A 21,295-nucleotide genomic window follows, 5' to 3' on the forward strand; every position below is an offset into this window, starting at 1 on the left:
TTTTGTGGTGCTGTCAGGAGGCATCTTTTGCCCTCATAGCAATGAGAGTGGCTTCCATCTCTGAATCAGGCCCTCTTTGTTTAGAATGGATTTAATATTGGAAATTATTTTTGATCTAGGTAGAATGTGCGCGTCAGTCCAATGATTCCTTGTTAGAAAGTCTGTAAGGATAAAGAGTGAAGAAGCGCACGATCATCTGCCACTATACTAGCACAGCCTTGTAACAAGGGTCATATATGTTCCAAAGATCAGTATGTGAATTATTTTGTGGCCATTTACCAGTTTACTTTTATTTTTATTTAATTTTTTTGTTGTAATTTTTCTTAAATATGTCTTCCTAAAACTATTAGATTTGTTTTTTTGGTCTTTGCTTTTATTATATGTTGTCCATAATGCCATTCTCTACCTCTTTCTAAACACTTTAATGGGTATTTTTTTTCTTCTGCTTTAATGTAATCCCTCTAACTAGCAGAAAGAACTGTAATGCTCCATGTCGTAGACTCTGCTGTTTAGGGGAACTCTCCCCGCTGATACAGCAATGACTTCAAACTGAGGGGTCTATTCATGAAGCAGTGAAAACTGTGGAGAAGTGAGCCAGTGGAGAAGAGCCAATCAGCGCTGAAGTAACATTTATAATTTGCATACTATAAAATTATACAGAGAAGCTGATTGGTTTCCATGGGCAACTTCTCCAGTGGTTCACTTCTCCACTCTTTTCACTGCTTCATGAATAGACCCCCGACTCTGTTGTAATTTTCATAAATGACTCTGATAGAACAAGGGTGCTGTTCTGTCCCGTCTGTGTGATTAACATACTCAATGGTACATTTACTAAGCAGTGATAAGAGCGGAGAAGTGAGCCAGTGGAGAAGTTGCCCATGGCAACCAATCAGCACAGAAGTAACATCATATAATTTGCATGCTATAAAATGATAGAGCTGCTGATTGGTTGATGGGGAGATTTCTCTACTGGCTCACTTCTCCACTCTTATCACTGCTTAGTAAATGTTCCCCTTAAGGGGGGTACACACGGAGAGATCAGTGTTTAAAATCTAAGCAATCTGACTAGATTGCTTAGATTTTAAGCACGGATCTGCCGTGTGTATGCCCCCAGCGATAGCGATGTGCGGCCCCACGCATTGCTATCGCCGGTGCTAGATTGAGCCTGCATGCAGGCTCAATTTAGCGGGTCGCTCAGTTCACTGATGTGTGAAGTGAGCAGCCCCCTGTCCGTTCCCTCGGTCAGCACATCGCTCTGTGCTGAGTGGGGGGAGAGATGTGTGCTGAGCGGTCTGTGTTAAGATTGCTCAGCACACATCTCTCCCGTCAGTACCCCCCTTTAGTCAGTGCACCTTTACCCATGCCCTGCTCCTGGCTGTGCAGCATTGGAGACCTGGCAGGGTTGAGTTTTCACACTGCTGATCGTTGTGGGGACACATTATTGTTGCAATGTATTACCCTTTAAAAGTCATGTAGGCATGTAGGTAAAGGGTTGAGGCCACCTTTAGATGCATGGACATTTAGGCCACTAGAAGTAAAGTAATTTAAGTTCCAATGTGGAAGACACAATTCTTACATGTGGATGTAGTAGCCCCAGTGAAACACTGCGGTTGGAAGTAGAAAGGGCGGATTAGCTGGAGGTGAGGAGGAGATTGTATCTGTTTGTTTTACACTTACTTAGCAGTATTAGCAAGATTATCCCTTAAGCTTCTTGTCCAGATATGTAAAATGCAATTTTCTAGTGATCACTTCTATTTAAACGTCAGTAGAAGCTTCTAGATTTTGAATACTAATTATTATTTAAATCTTTAAATCATATTTCTCTTACGTCCTAGAGGATGCTGGGGACTCCAAAAGGACCATGGGGTATAGACGGGATCCGCAGGAGACATGGGCACACTATAATACTTTTAGTGGGTGTGAACTGGCTCCTCCCTCTATGCCCCTCCTCCAGACCTCAGTTAGATTCTGTGCCCAGGAGAGACTGGACACACACTAGGGGAGCTCTACTGAGTTTCTCTGGAAAAGACTTTGTTAGGTTTTTTATTTTCAGAGAGACCTGCTGGCTACAGGCTCTCTGCTTCGTGGGACTGAGGGGAGAGAAGTCAGACCTACTTCTACTGAGTTAAGGGCTCTGCTTCTTAGGCTACTGGACACCATTAGCTCCAGAGGGTTCGATCATTTGGTGCGCCTAGCTGCTTGTTCCCGGAGCCGCGCCGTCACCCCCCTCACAGAAGCCAGAAGAAAGAAGCCGGGTGAGTATGCAGGAGGCAGAAGACTTCAGTGACGGCAGAAGACTTCAGTAACGGAGGTACAGCGCAGCGGTCGTGCTGCGCTTCATGCTCCCACACACACACCAACGGCACTCACAGCGTGCAGGGCGCTGGGGAGGATCGCCCTGGACAGCAAGTTACTGAGGTTGTTTAACTGGCAAAACGCATATTAGGTGCCTGGGCACTATGTATGAGACCCCCGCCAGTATAATAATTTAAAATTTAAGCGGGACTACAGCTCGCCAAGAAGGGGCGGGGCTTAGCCGCACAGCTTACCAGCACCATTTTATCTCTTCACAGTGCATGCAGAGACGCTGGCCCGGACCTCCACTCTCCTTACAAGTACTGGGAGCAAACAGTATAATTGTTTTACTAGTATATGGATGCTGGGGTGTGAGCTGGCATACTCCCTCTGTGTTCTCTCTACAGGCTTCCCTGTGGGTCTGTCCCCTTTTGCCAGTGTGAGTGCGTGTGTGTCGGTACTGTGTGTCGACATGTCTGAGGCTGAGTGCTCCTCCCCGGAGGAAGTTACTGGGGGCGCATAGAAGGATTTGGGAGTAGCTCTGTTGGCACAGCCGACTGCTGATTGGGTGAATATGTTGAGTACACTGAATGCAAATGTGGCGTTATTATCTAAGAGGCTGAATTAATCTGATTCTCAGACACAAACGTGGAGAAAATCCATGGAGGACGCCTTGTCTCAGGTACAGGCTCCCTCAGGGTCACAGAAACGTTCCTTTACCCAGATGGCAGATACGGATACCGACACGGACTCTGATTCCAGTGTCGACTTTAGTGAAGCCACTTTACATCCAAAATTGGTAAAGAGTATTCAGTACATGATTGTGGCTATTAAAGATGTTTTACATATATCTGAGGAACCTCCTGTTCCAGATACAAGGGTTTGTTTATTTAAAGGGAAAAAGCCTGAGGTGAAGTTTCCCCCCTCTCATGAACTGAACGCTCTTTGTGAAAAGGCTTGGGAGTCGCCTAGCAAAAGGTGGCAGATTCCCAAGAGAATTTTTATGGCATATCCTTTCCCCTCTGACGACAGGGAGAAATGGGAGTCGTCTACCAATGTGGACAAGGCTCTGTCCCGACTGTCCAAAAAAGTGGTGCTTCCGTCTCCTGACACAGCTGCCCTCAAGGATCCTGCGGATCGCAAGCCGGAAACGACATTAAAGGCCATTTATGTCACTACGGGTGCACTCCTCAGGCCTGCCGTGGCGTCGACGTGGGTGAGTAGTGATATTGCTAAGTGGGCTGATAATTTGGCATCTGACATGGATACCCTTGATAAGGATAACATTCTTTTGACTCTTGGTTATATCAGGGACGCTGCAGCTTACCTAAAGGATGCGGCGAGGGATATTGGCCTCTTGGGATCTGTGGATTCATCAATGGAATGCTGATGCCGATTCCAAGGAAGCTCTGGAAGCTCTCCCTTTTAAAGGTAGTGTCTTGTTTGGTGACGGCCTTGCTGACCTGGTGTCTACCGCTACTGCGGGTAAGTCATCTTTTCTTCCTTATGTTCCCGCACAACAGAAAAAGGCGCACCATTATCAGATGCAGTCCTTTCGGCCTAATAAATACAAAAAAGGAAGGGGCTCGTCCTTCCTCGCTTCAAAAGGTAGAGGTAGGGGAAAAAGGTCGCCTGCTGTGTCTGGCGCCCAGGACCAAAAGTCCTCCCCCGCATCTGTCAAGTCCACCGCATGACGTTGGGGCTCCCCTACGGAGTCCGTGCCGGTGGGGGCCCGTCTCCGAATCTTCAGTCAGGTCTGGTTTCAGTCAGGCCTAGATCCTTGGGTCTTAGACATAGTGTCCCAGGGGTACAAACTGGAGTTTCAGGAGATGCCCCTCTGCCGTTTTTTTAAATCAGCCTTGCCAGTTTCTATTCCAGAAAGGGAAGTAGTAAATGCTGCGATACAGAAGCTGTGTCAACAGAGGGTCATTGTCCCGGTTCCCCCGTCCCAACGGGGGGAAGGGTTCTATTCGAGCCTCTTTGTCGTGCCAAAGCCGGACGGCTCGGTCAGACCGATCCTGAACCTAAAATCCCTCAATCCGTACTTGAAAACTTTCAAGTTCAAGATGGAATCTCTTCGAGCTGTGATCTCCAGCCTAGAAGGGGGTGATTTTATGGTGTCAGTCGACATAAAAGATGCCTACTTACACGTCCCGATATATCCTCCTCATCAGGCCTTCCTGAGATTTGTGGTGCAGGATTGTCATTACCAATTTCAGACGCCGTTTGGGCTTTCCACAGCCCTGAGGGTCTTCACCAAAGTGATGGCGGAAATGTTGGTACTCCTACGCAAGCAGGGTGTCACAATTATCCCGTACTTGGACGATCTCCTGATAAAGGCGAGATCAAGAGAGCAGTTGCTAAGAAATGTGGAACTCTCCCTGACGGTTCTGCAACAGCATGGTTGGATTCTAAATTTGCCAAAGTCTCAGTTAATCCCGACAACTCGGCTGCCCTTCTTGGGCATGATTCTAGACACGGAACTACGGAGGGTGTTTCTTCCGCCGGAAAAGGCTCTGGAAATCCAGACCATGGTCAAGGAGATTCTGAGACCAGCAAGAGTGTCGATTCATCAATGCACTCGAGTGCTAGGGAAGATGGTTGCGGCTTACGAAGCCATTCCGTTTGGCAGGTTTCTTGCCCGGGTGTTTTAGTGGGATCTGCTGAACAAATGGTCCGGGTCTCACCTGCACATGCACCGGAAAACAAGTCTATCTTCCAGGACCAGAATTTCTCTCCTGTGGTGGCTGCAAGGTTCTCACCTTCTAAAGGGACGCCGTTTCGGAATCCAGGATTAGGTCCTACTGACCACAGATGCAAGTCTCCGAGGCTGGGGTGCAGTCACACAAGGAAGAAGTTTCCAGGGAAAATGGTCAAACCTGGTATCTTGTCTCCACATAAATGTTCTCGAGTTAAGAGCCATTTACAACGGCCTCCTGCAAGCGAAGAACCTTCTTCAAGGTCTCCCTGTCCTGATCCAGTCGGACAATATAACAGCGGTGGCGTACGTAAACTGCCAGGGCGGAACAAAGAGAAGAGCGGCAATGGCGGAGGCCACAAGAGTTCTCCGCTGAGCGGAACAGCACGTGAGCGCTCTGTCAGCTGTCTTCCTTCCGGGCGTGGACAACTGGGAAGCAGACTTCCTCAGCAGACACGATCTCCATCCAGGAGAGTGGGCCCTTCATCAAGAGGTATTTGCAGAAGTGACAAGGCGTTGGGGAATTCCTCAAATAGACATGATGGCGTCTCGCCTCAACAAGAAGCTTCCGAGGTATTGTTCCAGGTCGAGGGACCTCCAAGCCAGTGCAGTGGACGCCCTGGTAACTCCGTGGGTGTTTCAGTCGGTGTATGTGTTCCCTCCACTTCCTCTCATTCCAAGAGTGTTGAGGATTATAAGAAGAACAAGGGTTCAGGCAATACTCGTCGTTCCAGATTGGCCACGGAGGGCCTGGTATCCGGATCTTCAGGAATTACTCGTAGAAGATTCTTGGCCGCTTCCTCTAAGAGAGGACCTGTTACAGCAGGGCCATGCGTGTTTCCGGACTTACCGCGGCTGTGTTTGACGGTGTGGAGGTTGAACGCCAAATCCTAGCTCGGAAAGGTATTCCCGGGGAAGTCATCCCCACTCTCCTTAAGACTAGAAAGGAGGTCACGGCAAAACATTATCACCGTATTTGGAGAAAATATGTGTCGTTGTGTGAAACCAAAGCAGCTCCTGCGGATGAGTTTCACTTGGGTCGTTTCCTCCATTTTTTTCAGGCAGACGTGGATGCAGGCCTGAAATTAGGTTCCATCAAAGTGCAGATTTCGGCTTTATCTATTTTCTTTCAAAAACAATTGGCCGCCCTTCCTGAGGTTCAGACTTTCGTGAAGGGAGTGCTGCATATCCATCCTCCGTTTGTGCCACCTGTGGCCCCGTGGGATCTTGAAGTGGTGTTACAGTTTCTTATGTCTCACTGGTTTGAACCTTTGCGAAAGGTTGAGTTAAAGTTTCTCACTTGGAAAGTGGTCATGCTTTTGGCCTTGGCGTCTGCCAGGCGAGTGTCAGAATTGGCGGCTTTGTCTCACAAGAGCCCATATTTGATTTTTAATGTTGATAGAGCGGAATTGAGGACTCGTCAACAATTTCTGCCGAAGGTGGTTTCTTCGTTTCACATAAATCAACCTATTGTGGTACCTGCGGCTACGGAGGCTGTCGCAGTTCCAAAGTCTCTTGATGTCGTAAGAGCTTTAAAAATTTATGTCGCCAGAACGGCTCTTGTTAGGAAAACGGAAACACTATTTGTCCTGTATGCTTCCAACAAGATTGGAAATCCTGCTTCCAAGCAGACTATTGCACGCTGGATTTGTAATACGATTTAGCATGCTCACTCTTCGGCTGGGTTGCCATTGCCGAAGTCAGTAAAGGCCCATTCTACCAGGAAGGTGGGCTCGTCTTGGGCGGCTGCCCGAGGGGTCTCGGCACTTCAACTTTGCCGAGCAGCTACATGGTCGGGTTCAAACACTTTTTTGCTAAGTTCTATAAGTTTGATACCCTGGCTGAGGAGGACCTCATGTTTGCTCAATCGGTGGTGCAGAGTCGTCCGCACTCTCCCGTCCGGTCTGGAGCTTTGGTATAGACCCCATGGTCCTTTTGGAGTCCCCAGCATCCTCTAGGACCTAAGAGAAAATAGGATTTTAATACCTACCGGTAAATCCTTTTTCTCCTAGTCCGTAGAGGATGCTGGGCGCCCATCCCAGTGCATACTGTTACTTGCAGTTGTATTGTTGGTTGTTGTTTTCGGTTACACGATAGTTGTGTATCGGTTACGTTCAGCTGTTGCTGTTTTTTCGTTCATACTGTTATCTGGTTTTCATGCTAATCCAGTTGTATGGTGTGTTGGTGGTGTGAGCTGGTATGTTTCTCACCCTTAGTTTAACAAAAATCCTTTTCCTCGAAATGTCCGTCTCCACTGGGCACAGTTCCTATAACTGAGGTCTAGAGGAGGGGCATAGAGGGAGGAGTCAGTTCACTCCCAGTCAAATTCTTTTAGTGTGCCCATGTCTCCTGCGGATCCAGTCTATACCCCATGGTCCTTTTGGAGTCCCCAGCATCCTCTACAGACTAGGAGAAAAGGATTTACCGGTAGGTATTAAAATCCTATTTATTGATTTAAAAGAAGTACATTATTAATAAGTGGAGAATAATTCTAAAGATTATAGTGTCAGGAGAAGTTAAAAACTTCTGGAGTAGGAGTAATGAGTACTTCCCCCAAATCAACTGTGGGAAGAGAAGGTATTGGGGGTAATTCCAAGTTGATCGCAGCAGGATTTTTGATAGCAACTGGGCAAAACCATGTGCACTGCAGGGCAGGCAGATCTAACATGTGCAGAGAGAGTTAGATTTGGGTGGGGTGTGTTCAATTTGCAATCTAATTTGCAGTGTAAAAATAAAGCAGCCAGTATTTACCCTGCACAGAAATAAAATAACCCACCCAAATCTAACTCTCTCTGCACATGTTATATCTGCCTCCCCTGCAGTGCACATGGTTTTGCCCAGTTGCTATCAAAAATCCTGCTGCGATCAACTCAGAATTACCCCCATTGTTTTATACTAATGATATGATTAGTGAGTGTTAAACTAAAGATCCGGTGTTGCTTTTTTAAAGTTCCCGTTTTATGTGTGCACCTTCTTTTTTTATTTTAATAGAGAGATTTCAAAATGTACCTTATGCACTAATCATTTACATAGGATCACCCAGATGTCCTGCTAACTGCCTTCTTTACCTATACCACCTGCCTGTGGCTCCTAATGGGATTTCTTTGTGTGCAGAGCGCTCACCTGGCAATGATCGACACTCTGATGATGGCATACACCGTGGAGATGGTCAGCATTGAGAAAGTCATTGCATGTGTCCACAAATACTCTCCCTTCTTTCAGACTGCCGACCTACCCTACGATATTGAGGATGCTGTCATGTACTGGATTAATAAGGTGGGGGCACCTACAGAGTGACTCAATAAATCCGTTAGAAATAGGTGTTCTTTTTCCTGTTTCTTTGTATTAGAACTTGAAGCACTGTTTGAGCTTTAGATATAACGTGGTAGAGTTCTATCACTCTTCCTATCGGCACTGTTTGATTTAATGTCAACTGTCAGATTCTTGTATGATTATGTGTTTGCAGGCCCACTCTCATTGTACGGTTGTCACTGTAGGTTACACACGCACACACACACACACACACACACACACACACACACACACACACACACACACACACACTCACTCACTCACTCACTCACTCACTCACTCACTCACTCACCGTCACCGTCCACCCGGTACATCAGCTAACAGAAACCTACAGCAGCTGTGAATATTAACAGCACCTGTTTTTCTTTAATGAATGTGTTACAGAAATGAACATACGGCATTCAGAATAGTTTGGGCATGAAAGCAAAAATGACAGTAAATGACCCTGATGCATTACAGTATGTACGGCTTGCATCGCCCACAATTAGCACACTGGTACCAGCAGATACCAAGATTCACACTATGAAAAAGGCTGCACGCATGTGCTGAGCTAGTCTCCAACAGGAACATGTTCTTCCATGATTTCGGAAATCAAAGACTAGTTTATTAGGGGCCTGAACCCCAGGGGCTCCTGATGCTGGAGCAATTATAATGATAACGATGAGGAAGCATTTCCGGACAACACACTGAAATTCATTGTTCATAATAAAAACAAGCAAACAAAAAATACAAATGTAAAAATCATGTGGAACACTATAAGTTATAATACATTTTATATTGCATAGCCAACAGCCTATTTCAGGTCATGTCAGTCCTCCATGGGCTTTCCAATACTATAACATCAGAGAGCTGCTCCTTTCCTCTTGCATCATTTGTATTATGTCAAGTTCAACCTTTTATCAACCACATACATATAAAACAAAATAAGTCTAATAACATAGTGACGTTTGTATGGTGATTATTGTACTGTATGCGCTTCATCAGAAATAAAAACTGTAGTTCATTCATGTACCTAGCACCTGGTCTTTATAGTCATATGCACTCTACTTAGCTAGGGCATGCACAATGTGTGACTGTTCATTGTATAGGAGCGTGAAGAGGTGGGAGAAGCTTAGAGTGCTGCAGCCTCTTGAAGTATGCACACACAGCCTAGGATAATAGTTAGTAACGCAACAGAGCTGTATTAGGGTTAGTCACATGCAGCCTGGACTGGGGGTTTTAACACTTCATTAGAAAGTACTATACCCATACCGTGGTTTCCAGTCAGGATGCCAACATTCATTATATAAACAACGTAATGACGACATTCAGGATGTCAACCAATAACCTGTCAACATCCACATTGTGAATGTCGGTGGTCACAAAGGGGGTAATTCCAAGTTGATCGCAGTAGGATTTTTTTTTTGCAGTTGGGCAAAACCATGTGCACTGCAGGGGAGGCAGATATAACATGTGCAGATAGAGTAAGATTTGGGTGGGTTATTTTATTTCTGTGCAGGGTAAATACTGGCTGCTTTATTTTTACACTGCAAATTAGATTGCAGACTGAACACACCACACCCAAATCTATAGGCCCATATAGACGGCCGATGCAGGAAGAGATGTGTGCTGAGCGAACCGCTCAGCACACATCTCTCCCGCTGCTCAGCACAGCGCGATCTGTGCTGAGCGTGCGGGGGGAGACGGGGGGGCCGCTCACTTCACCCAGCGGGTGAAGTGAGCGACCCGCTAGATTGGCCTGCATGCAGGCCAATCTAGCAGCAGCGATAGCGATGTGTGGGGCCGCGCATCGCTATCACTGAGGGGGCTACACACGGAGCGATCATGCTGATATTCTAAGCAGTCTAGTCAGATTGCTTAGAATATCACTCCGTGAGTACCCCCCTTAACTCTTTCTGCACATGTTATATCTGCCTCCCCTGCAGTACACATGGTTTTGCCCAACTGCTAAAAAAAAATCCTGCTGCGATCAACTTGGAATTACCCCCAATATTGACACATTCAATTAGGGTTAGGATTAGGCTGAAATTAGGATTAGTTTAGATTAGATTTAGGCTGAAATATAAGTGTAGACATTTGCAAATGTCGACATGTCAGTTTTGATATATCTGTCAGCATTTTGCATGTCCAAATGTCATACCACATCCCACTCAGTTGAAACTGAGTTACGATTGTATGACAGTCATTCAGTAACTGATGTATTTCCATATGTGAGAGATATGATAAAAAGATCACAACCACTCAAGATATAGGGTGATATTCAATAAAGTGTTACCAGCCTCGTACATCATTCCTAAAGCTTAGACCAATTCATGTAAATAGGCCACCAATGAGCATTGTATCTGTCCGTAAAGTGGTAGCTATCCCTATTCATTTACTGTCAGCTAGGACACTGCTATGGCCATGCATTCACATACGCAAAATGCAATTGCTGGTAGGATGTGATCATGTAAGTAGCCAGCAAGGGATCAGGACATCACTGTCCGGCAGTAATGCCTTCATAGGGACAGAGCAGCTGACGCCATCTGAAGATGCCATTCGCTAACGTCACCAAGCTCAGAAAAGCTTGTCCCAGGAGCAGTGCTCATGGACTGCAATACTGGACTGTAATATGGACTGCAATATCTGATTTCTCCTGCTTTAGCCACATAATAATAACTATATAAGATTACCAGTTATTTATATAGCGCACACATATTCCGCAGCGCTTTACAGAGAATAATTGTCCATTCACATCAGTCCCTGCCCCAGTGGAGCTTACACTCTATATTCCCTATCACATGTACACAGACACATTCACACTAGGGTTAATTGTGTCAGGAGCCAATTAACTTACCAGTATATTTTTTGATTGTGGGAGGAAAGCAGAGAACCCGGAGGAAACCCACATAAGTATGGGGAGAATATACAAACTCCACACAGTTAGGGCCATGGTGGGAATCGAACCCATGACCTCAGTGCTGTGAGGCGGTAATGCTAGCCATTACACCATCCGTTCTGCCCGTATAGTTTCCATATGACATTAGAGGAGAGCCCTTAATACATAGGCTTCTCAACACCGTAGGTGCTCCCCCATAGTTCCCACAAAAATGTGCAGCAGTTTCCTCCCCTTCTAGTAGTTGTGTCTGCAGTATTTTCTCATACATTCCTGTTATACTTTATTTTATTGCAAATTTAGGGCACTATACATAAGTGGAGAAGACCGTGTCACCTTGGCTTATATGACTTCCACTGATCAGCAAACCAATTCTTAGAGAACTATTTACATTTATGAAATTATGACAGATTGGTAGTTACAGTTGTAGTTCTTTGTACCGGAGTTTCATTTGGTTCTCTTTCTGTGGAGACTCACATTGTCAGGCGATGTCCTGCTAAAGCACTTGTGTTTGGATGTTTCAGGTAAATGGACACCTGAAGGAAATTCTTGAGCAAGAACAACGACTGAAAGAGCAGCAGAATATGGACACAAACACTACACAAAAGGTAAGCAACTGAGATGTAGAGAAATGTTTGTAATGGTGTCAGTGAATAAGGATAAACTGTGTAGGTATTTCTGTCAATGTTTTCTGACACTACCCCCTGCCCGCAATGTGATACTACAGAGATTAATGGGGAGATTCAGCAAGCCTACTAAAGAGGCAACCAATTTGATTCTAGATATCCTAAAATCTGGTTGCTGTTGACAACACCTCCACTTGTCCTCTTTATGTGACTTGCTAAATCTACCTGTAGACATGTAGAACATTGTTAACTCTGCAGTGAGGTTCTATGCAGGAAGGGCCAGATTTGGAGGCCTTTTACCTATCATCTTTATTGATTGAGTATTCTGATCATGACGCAAGCCATTACTGGGACAGAATGTCTTACGGACTATCTTTCCCTGCTTAGTGCTCATTAATGTGCAGTAGGCATATCTGCTTATTATACTCTATATGCAGCCTTACTGTAACAGTGACACGGGATGGGAGTAGGAACACCATTTATTTCTCTATCGTCCTAGTGGATGCTGGGGTTCCTGAAAGGACCATGGGGAATAGCGGCTCCGCAGGAGACAGGGCACAAAAGTAAAGCTTTCCGATCAGGTGGTGTGCACTGGCTCCTCCCCCTATGACCCTCCTCCAAGCCAGTTAGATTTCTCTATCGTCCTAAGTGGATGCTGGGGTTCCTGAAAGGACCATGGGGAATAGCGGCTCCGCAGGAGACAGGGCACAAAAAAGTAAAGCTTTACTAGGTCAGGTGGTGTGCACTGGCTCCTCCCCCTATGACCCTCCTCCAGACTCCAGTTAGATTTTGTGCCCGAACGAGAAGGGTGCAATCTAGGTGGCTCTCCTAAAGAGCTGCTTAGAGAAAGTTTAGTTTAGGTTTTTTTCTTTACAGTGAGTCCTGCTGGCAACAGGATCACTGCAACGTGGGACTTAGGGGGAAAGTAGTAAACTCACCTGCATGCAGAGTGGATTTGCTGCTTGGCTACTGGACACCATTAGCTCCAGAGGGATCGAACACAGGCCCAGCCGTGGAGTCCGGTCCCGGAGCCGCGCCGCCGACCCCCTTGCAGATGCTGAAGCGTGAAGAGGTCCGGAAACCGGCGGCTGAAGACTCCTCAGTCTTCATAAGGTAGCGCACAGCACTGCAGCTGTGCGCCATTTTCCTCTCAGCACACTTCACTGGGCAGTCACTGAGGGTGCAGAGCGCTGGGGGGGGGCGCTCTGAGAGGCAAATATAAACCTTATACAAGGCTAAAAATACCTCACATATAGCCCATAGGGGCTATATGGAGATATTTAACCCCTGCCTGACTGGAAAAATAGCGGGAGAAGAACCCGCCGAAAAAGGGGCGGGGCCTATCTCCTCAGCACACGGCGCCATTTTCTGTCACAGCTCCGCTGGTCAGAACGGCTCCCAGGTCTCTCCCCTGCACTGCACTACAGAAACAGGGTAAAACAGAGAGGGGGGGCACATTAATGGCTATATATATATATATTAAAGCAGCTATAAGGGAGCACTTAATATAAGGATATCCCTTGTATATATAGCGCTTTGTGGTGTGTGCTGGCAGACTCTCCCTCTGTCTCCCCAAAAGGGCTAGTGGGTCCTGTCTTCATTAGAGCATTCCCTGTGAGTTTGCGGTGTGTGTCGGTACGTGGTGTCGACATGTATGAGGACGATATTGGTGTGGAGGCGGAGCAATTGCCAAATATGCAGATGTCACCCCCCAGGGGGTCGACACCAGAATGGATGCCTTTATTTGTGGAATTACGTGATGGTTTATCTTCCCTTAAACAGTCAGTTGAGGACATGAGGCGGCCGGACAATCAATTAATGCCTGTACAGGCGCCTCAAACACCGTCAGGGGCTGTAAAACGCCCTTTGCCTCAGTCGGTCGACACAGACCCAGACACGGGCACTGATTCCAGTGACGACGGTAGAAATTCAAACGTATTTTCCAGTAGGGCCACACGTTATATGATTTTGGCAATGAAGGAGACGTTACATTTAGCTGATACTACAGATACCGTAAAACAGGGTATTATGTATGGTGTAAAAAAACTACAAACAGTTTTTTCCTGAATCAGAAGAATTAAATGACGTGTGTGATGAAGCGTGGGTTGCTCCTGATAAAAAGTTGATAATTTCAAAAAAGTTATTGGCATTATACCCTTTCCCGCCAGAGGTTAGGGCGCGCTGGGAAACACCCCCTAAGGTGGACAAGGCGCTCACACGCTTATCCAAACAAGTGGCGTTACCCTCTCCTGAGACGGCCGCACTTAAGGATCCATCAGATAGAAAGATGGAAGTTATTCAAAAGAATATATACACACATGCAGGTGTTATACTACGACCAGCTATAGCAACTGCCTGGATGTGCAGTGCTGGAGTAGTTTGGTCAGAATCCCTGATTGAAAATATTGATACCCTAGATAGGGACAATGTTTTACTGTCGTTAGAACAAATAAAGGATGCATTTATCTATATGCGTGATGCACAGAGGGATATTTGCACACTGGCATCTCGGATGAGTGCTATGTCCATTTCAGCCAGAAGAGCCTTATGGACACGACAGTGGACAGGCGATGCGGATTCAAAACGTCACATGGAGGTTTTGCCGTATAAAGGGGAGGAGTTATTTGGAGTTGGTCTATCAGACTTGGTGGCCACGGCTACTGCCGGGAAATCCACTTTTTTACCTCAAGTCACTCCCCAACAGAGAAAGGCACCGACCTTTCAACCGCAGCCTTTTCGCTCCTACAAAAATAAGAGAGCAAAGGGCTTGTCGTACCTGCCACGAGGCAGAGGAAGAGGGAAGAGACACCAACAGGCAGCTCCTTCCCAGGAACAGAAGCCCTCCCCGGCTCCTGCAAAAACCTCAGCATGACGCTGGGGCCTCTCAAGCGGACTCGGGGACAGTGGGGGGCCGTCTCAAAAATTACAGCGCGCAGTGGGCTCACTCGCAGGTAGACCCCTGGATCCTGCAGATAATATCTCAGGGGTACAGGTTGGAATTAGAGACGGATCCTCCTCATCGTTTCCTGAAGTCTGCCTTACCAACCGTCTCTTCCGAAAGGGAGAGGGTGTTGGAAGCCATTCACAAGCTGTACGCTCAGCAGGTGATAGTCAAAGTACCCCTATTACAACAAGGAAAGGGGTATTATTCCACTCTATTTGTGGTACCGAAGCCGGATGGCTCGGTAAGGCCTATTCTAAATCTGAAGTCCTTGAACCTCTACATAAAAAAGTTCAAGTTCAAGATGGAGTCACTCAGAGCAGTGATAGCGAACCTGGAAGAAGGGGACTTTATGGTATCCTTGGACACCAAGGATGCGTATCTACACGTTCCGATTTACCCCGCACACCAGGGGTACCTCAGGTTCATTGTTCAAAACTGTCACTATCAGTTTCAGACGCTGCCGTTCGGATTGTCCACGGCGCCTCGGGTCTTTACCAAGGTAATGGCCGAGATGATGATTCTTCTTCGAAGAAAAGGCGTATTAGTTATCCCATACTTGGACGATCTCCTAATAAGGGCAAGGTCCAGAGAACAGCTGGAGACAGCTTTAGCACTATCTCAAGAGGTGCTAAGACAACACGGGTGGATTCTGAATATTCCAAAATCCCATTTAATCCCGACAACTCGTCTGCTGTTCCTAGGAATGATTCTGGACACGGTTCAGAAAAAGGTTTTCCTTCCAGAGGAAAAAGCCAAGGAGTTATCCGATCTGGTCAGGAACCTCCTAAAACCAGGAAAAGTGTCAGTACATCAATGCACAAGAGTCCTGGGAAAAATGGTGGCTTCTTACGAAGCAATTCCATTCGGCAGATTCCATGCAAGAATATTCCAAAGGGATCTGTTGGACAAATGGTCAGGGTCGCATCTGCAGATGCACCTGCGAATAACCCTGTCACCAAAGACAAGGGTGTCACTTCTGTGGTGGTTGCAGAAGGCTCACCTATTAGAAGGCCGCAGATTCGGCATTCAGGATTGGATCCTGGTGACCACGGACGCCAGCCTGAGAGGCTGGGGAGCAGTCACACAAGGAAGAAACTTCCAGGGAGTATGGACGAGTCTGGAAAAGTCTCTTCACATAAACATTCTGGAACTAAGAGCAATCTACAATGCTCTAAGCCAGGCGGAACTTCTCCTGCAAGGAAAGCCGGTGTTGATTCAGTCGGACAACATCACGGCGGTCGCCCATGTAAACAGGCAGGGCGGCACAAGAAGCAGGAGTGCAATGGCAGAAGCTGCCAAGATTCTTCGCTGGGCGGAGAATCACGTGATAGCACTGTCAGCAGTGTTCATCCCGGGCGTGGACAACTGGGAAGCAGACTTCCTCAGCAGACACGATCTTCATCCGGGAGAGTGGGGTCTACATCCAGAAGTCTTCAACATGTTAATAGACCGTTGGGAAAGACCAATTGTAGACATGATGGCGTCTCGCCTCAACAAGAAACTGGACAAATATTGCGCCAGGTCAAGAGATCCACAGGCAATAGCTGTGGACGCACTGGTAACTCCTTGGGTGTACCAGTCAGTGTATGTGTTTCCTCCTCTGCCGCTCATACCAAAGGTATTGAAGATCATACGGCAAAGAAGAGTAAGAACAATACTAGTGGTTCCGGATTGGCCGAGAAGGACTTGGTATCCGGAACTTCAAGAGATGCTCACGGACGAACCGTGGCCTCTACCTCTGAGAAGGGACCTGCTACAGCAGGGTCCCTGTCTTTTTCAAGACTTACCGCGGCTGCGTTTGACGGCATGGCGGTTGAACGCCAGATCCTAAAAGGGAAAGGCATTCCAGAAGAAGTCATTCCTACCTTGATTAAGGCACGGAAGGAAGTCACCGTGAAACATTATCACCGCATTTGGCGAAAATATGTAGCGTGGTGCGAGGATCGGAGGGTTCCGACGGAGGAATTCCAACTGGGTCGTTTCCTACATTTCCTGCAATCAGGATTATCTATGGGTCTCAAATTGGGATCCATTAAGGTTCAAATTTCGGCCCTGTCAATATTCTTCCAAAAAGAATTGGCCTCTGTCCCTGAGGTCCAGACTTTTGTCAAGGGAGTACTGCATATACAGCCTCCTGTGGTGCCTCCGGTGGCACCGTGGGATCTAAATGTAGTTTTAGATTTCCTCAAATCCCATTGGTTTGAACCATTGAAAAAGGTGGATTTGAAATATCTCACATTGAAAGTGACTATGTTACTAGCCCTGGCATCTGCCAGGAGAGTATCTGAATTGGCGGCTTTATCTTATAAAAGTCCTTATCTAATCTTCCATTCGGATAGGGCAGAACTGCGGACTCGTCCGCATTTTCTCCCTAAAGTGGTATCAGCATTTCATCTGAACCAACCTATTGTGGTGCCTGCGGCCACTAGCGACTTGGAGGACTCCAAGTTGTTGGACGTTGTCAGAGCCTTAAAAATATACATTGCAAGGACGGCTGGAGTCAGAAAATCTGACTCGCTGTTTATATTGTATGCACCCAACAAGTTGGGCGCACCTGCTTCTAAGCAGTCGATTGCTCGTTGGATTTGTAACACAATTCAACTTGCACATTCTGTGGCAGGCCTGCCACAGCCTAAAACTGTAAAAGCCCACTCCACAAGGAAGGTGGGCTCATCTTGGGCGGCTGCCCGAGGGGTCTCGGCATTACAACTCTGCCGAGCAGCTACGTGGTCGGGGGAGAACACGTTTGTAAAATTTTACAAATTTGATACCCTGGCAAAGGAGGACCTGGAGTTCTCTCATTCGGTGCTGCAGAGTCATCCGCACTCTCCCGCCCGTTTGGGAGCTTTGGTATAATCCCCATGGTCCTTTCAGGAACCCCAGCATCCACTTAGGACGATAGAGAAAATAAGAATTTACTTACCGATAATTCTATTTCTCGGAGTCCGTAGTGGATGCTGGGCGCCCATCCCAAGTGCGGATTATCTGCAATACTTGTACATAGTTATTGTTAACTAATTCGGGTTATTGTTAAGGAGCCATCTTTAAGAGGCCCTTTCTGTTGTCATACTGTTAACTGGGTTTAGATCACAAGTTGTACGGTGTGATTGGTGTGGCTGGTATGAGTCTTACCCGGGATTCAAAATGCCTCCCTTATTGTGTATGCTCGTCCGGGCACAGTACCTAACTGGAGTCTGGAGGAGGGTCATAGGGGGAGGAGCCAGTGCACACCACCTGACCTAGTAAAGCTTTACTTTTTTGTGCCCTGTCTCCTGCGGAGCCGCTATTCCCCATGGTCCTTTCAGGAACCCCAGCATCCACTACGGACTCCGAGAAATAGAATTATCGGTAAGTAAATTCTTATTTTTTGTGCCCGGCCGAGAAGGGTGCAATCTAGGTGGCTCTCCTAAAGAGCTGCTTAGAAAAGTTTAGCTTAGGTTTTTTATTTTACAGTGAGTCCTGCTGGCAACAGGATCACTGCAACGAGGGACTTAGGGGAGAAGAAGTGAACTCACCTGCGTGCAGGATGGATTGGCTTCTTGGCTACTGGACATCAGCTCCAGAGGGACGATCACAGGTACAGCCTGGATGGTCACCGGAGCCTTGCCGCCGGCCCCCTTGCAGATGCTGAAGTAAGAAGAGGTCCAGAATCGGCGGCAGAAGACTCCTCAGTCTTCTAAAGGTAGCGCACAGCACTGCAGCTGTGCGCCATTTTCCTCTCAGCACACTTCACACGGCAGTCACTGAGGGTGCAGGGCGCTGGGAGGGGGGCGCCCTGGGAGGCAAATGAATACCTATTTTGGCTAAAAATACCTCACATATAGCCTCCGGAGGCTACATGGAGATATTTAACCCCTGCCAGAATCCGTTAAGAGCGGGAGACGAGGCCGCCGAAAAAGGGGCGGGGCCTATCTCCTCAGCACACAGCGCCATTTTCCCTCACAGAAAGGCTGGAGGGAAGGCTCCCAGGCTCTCCCCTGCACTGCACTACAGAAACAGGGTTAAAACAGAGAGGGGGGGCACTAATTTGGCGTTAGAAATATATAAAAAAGATGCTATAAGGGAAAACACTTATATAAGGTTGTCCCTATATAATTATAGCGTTTTTGGTGTGTGCTGGTAAACTCTCCCTCTGTCTCTCCAAAGGGCTAGTGGGTCCTGTCCTCTATCAGAGCATTCCCTGTGTGTGTGCTGTGTGTCGGTACGTGTGTGTCGACATGTATGAGGACGATGTTGGTGAGGAGGCGGAGCAATTGCCTGTAATGGTGATGTCACTCTCTAGGGAGTCGACACCGGAATGGATGGCTTATTTAGGGAATTACGTGATAATGTCAACACGCTGCAAGGTCGGTTGACGACATGAGACGGCCGACAAACAATTAGTACCGGTCCAGACGTCTCAAAAACACCGTCAGGGGTTTTAAAACGCCCGTTTACTTTAGTCGGTCGACACAGACACAGACAGGGACACTGAATCCAGTGTCGACGGTGAATAAACAAACGTATTCCTTATTAGGGCCACACGTTAAAGGCAATGAAGGAGGTGTTACATATTTCTGATACTACAAGTACCACAAAAGAGGGTATTATGTGGGATGTGAAAAAACTACCGTAGTTTTTCCTGAATCAGATAAATTAAATAAAGTGTGTGATGATGCGTGGGTTCCCCCCGATAGAAAATTATGGGCGGTATACCCTTTCCCGCCAGAAGTTAGGGCGCGTTGGGAAACACCCCTTAGGGTGGATAAGGCGCTCACACGCTTATCAAAACAAGTGGCGGTACCGTCTATAGATAGGGCCGTCCTCAAGGACCAGTTGACAGGAGGCTGGAAAATATCATAAAAAGTATATACACACATACTGGTGTTATACTGCGACCAGCGATCGCCTCAGCCTGGATGTGCAGAGCTGGGGTGGCTTGGTCGGATTCCCTGACTAAAAATATTGATACCCTTGACAGGGACAGTATTTTATTGACTATAGAGCATTTAAAGGATGCATTTCTATATATGCGAGATGCACAGAGGGATATTTGCACTCTGGCATCAAGAGTAAATGCGATGTCCATATCTGCCAGAAGATGTTATGGACACGACAGTGGTCAGGTGATGCAGATTCCAAACGGCACAAAGGTGTATTGCCGTATAAAGGAAGAGGAGTTATTTGGGGTCGGTCCATCGGACCTGGTGGCCACGGCAACTGCTGGAAAATCCGCCGTTTTTACCCTAAGTCACATCTCTGCAGAAAAAGACACCGTCTTTTCAGCCTCAGTCCTTTCGTCCCTATAAGATCATATCTGCCCAGGGATAGAGGAAAGGGAAGAAGACTGCAGCAGGCAGCCCATTCCCAGGAACAGAAGCGTTCCACCGCTTCTGACAAGTTCTCAGCATGGCGCTGAGACCGTACAGGACCCCTGGATCCTACAAGTAGTATCCCAGGGGTACAGATTGGAATGTCGAGACGTTTCCCCTTCGCAGGCTCCTGAAGTCTGTTTTACCAAGGTCTCCCTCCGACAAGGAGGCAGTATGGGAAAAAATTCACAAGCTGTATTCCCAGCAGGTGATAATTAAATTACCCCTCCTACTACAAGAAAAGGGGTATTATTCCACACTATATTGTGGTACTGAAGCCAGAAGGCTAGGTGAGACTTATTCTAAAAAATTTTTTGAACACTTACAAAGGTTCAAATCAAGATGGAGTCACTCAGAGCAGTGATAACGAACCAGGAAGAAGGGGACTATATAGTGTCCCGGGACATCAGGGATGCTTACCTCTATGTCCCAAATTTGCCCTTCTCACTAAGGGTACCTCAGGTTCGTGGTGCAGAACTGTCACTATCAGTTCAGACGCTGCCGTTTGGATTGTCCACGGCACCCCGGGTCTTTACCAAGGTAATGGCCGAAATGATGATTCTTCTTCGAAGAAAAGGCGTCTTAATTATCCCTTACTTGGACGATGTCCTGATAAGGGCATAGTCCAGGGAACAGTTGGAGGTCGGAGTAGCACTATCTCGGATACTGCTACAACAGCATGGGTGGATTCTAAATATTCCAAAATCGCAGCTGATCCCGACGACACGTCTGCTGTGCCTAGGGATGATTCTGGACACAGTCCAGAAAAAGGTGTTTCTCCCGGAAGAGAAAGCCAGGGAGTTATCCGAGCTAGTCAGGAACCTCCTAAAAACAGTGCATCATTGCACAAGGGTCCTGGTAAAAATGGTGGCTTCCTACGAAGCAATTCCATTCGGCAGATTTCACGCAAGAACTTTTCAGTGGGATCTGCTGGACAAATGGTCCGGATCGCATCTTCAGATGCATCAGCGGATAACCCTATATCCAAGGACAAGGGTGTCTCTCCTGTGGTGGTTATAGAGTGCTCATCTTCTAGAGGGCCGCAGATTCGGCATTCAGGATTGGATGCTGGTGACCACGGAGCCCAGCCCGAGAGGCTGGGGAGCAGTCACACAAGGAAAAAATTTCCAGGGAGTGTGATCAAGTCTGGAGACTTTTCTCCACATAAATATACTGGAGCTAAGGGTAAATTTA

The 21,295-nt window shown here is 47.1% G+C and overlaps 1 protein-coding gene across 4 annotated transcripts in view; it reads left to right on the plus strand.

Moving 5' to 3' along the window:
* Window positions 1-21,295, plus strand: part of CAMSAP2 (calmodulin regulated spectrin associated protein family member 2) — a 286,395-nt gene that overhangs the window by 128,079 nt on the left and 137,021 nt on the right. For all 4 annotated transcript variants that reach the window (XM_063940142.1, XM_063940143.1, XM_063940144.1 and 1 more), the window contains 2 exons: window positions 8,108-8,269; window positions 11,705-11,788. In XM_063940142.1, the coding sequence (XP_063796212.1) occupies window positions 8,108-8,269; window positions 11,705-11,788 (246 nt within the window). The remainder of the gene's footprint in view (window positions 1-8,107; window positions 8,270-11,704; window positions 11,789-21,295) is intronic.

Source organism: Pseudophryne corroboree, chromosome 9, assembly GCF_028390025.1.
Source record: "Pseudophryne corroboree isolate aPseCor3 chromosome 9, aPseCor3.hap2, whole genome shotgun sequence".
NCBI classification, from domain to species: Eukaryota; Metazoa; Chordata; class Amphibia; order Anura; family Myobatrachidae; genus Pseudophryne; species Pseudophryne corroboree.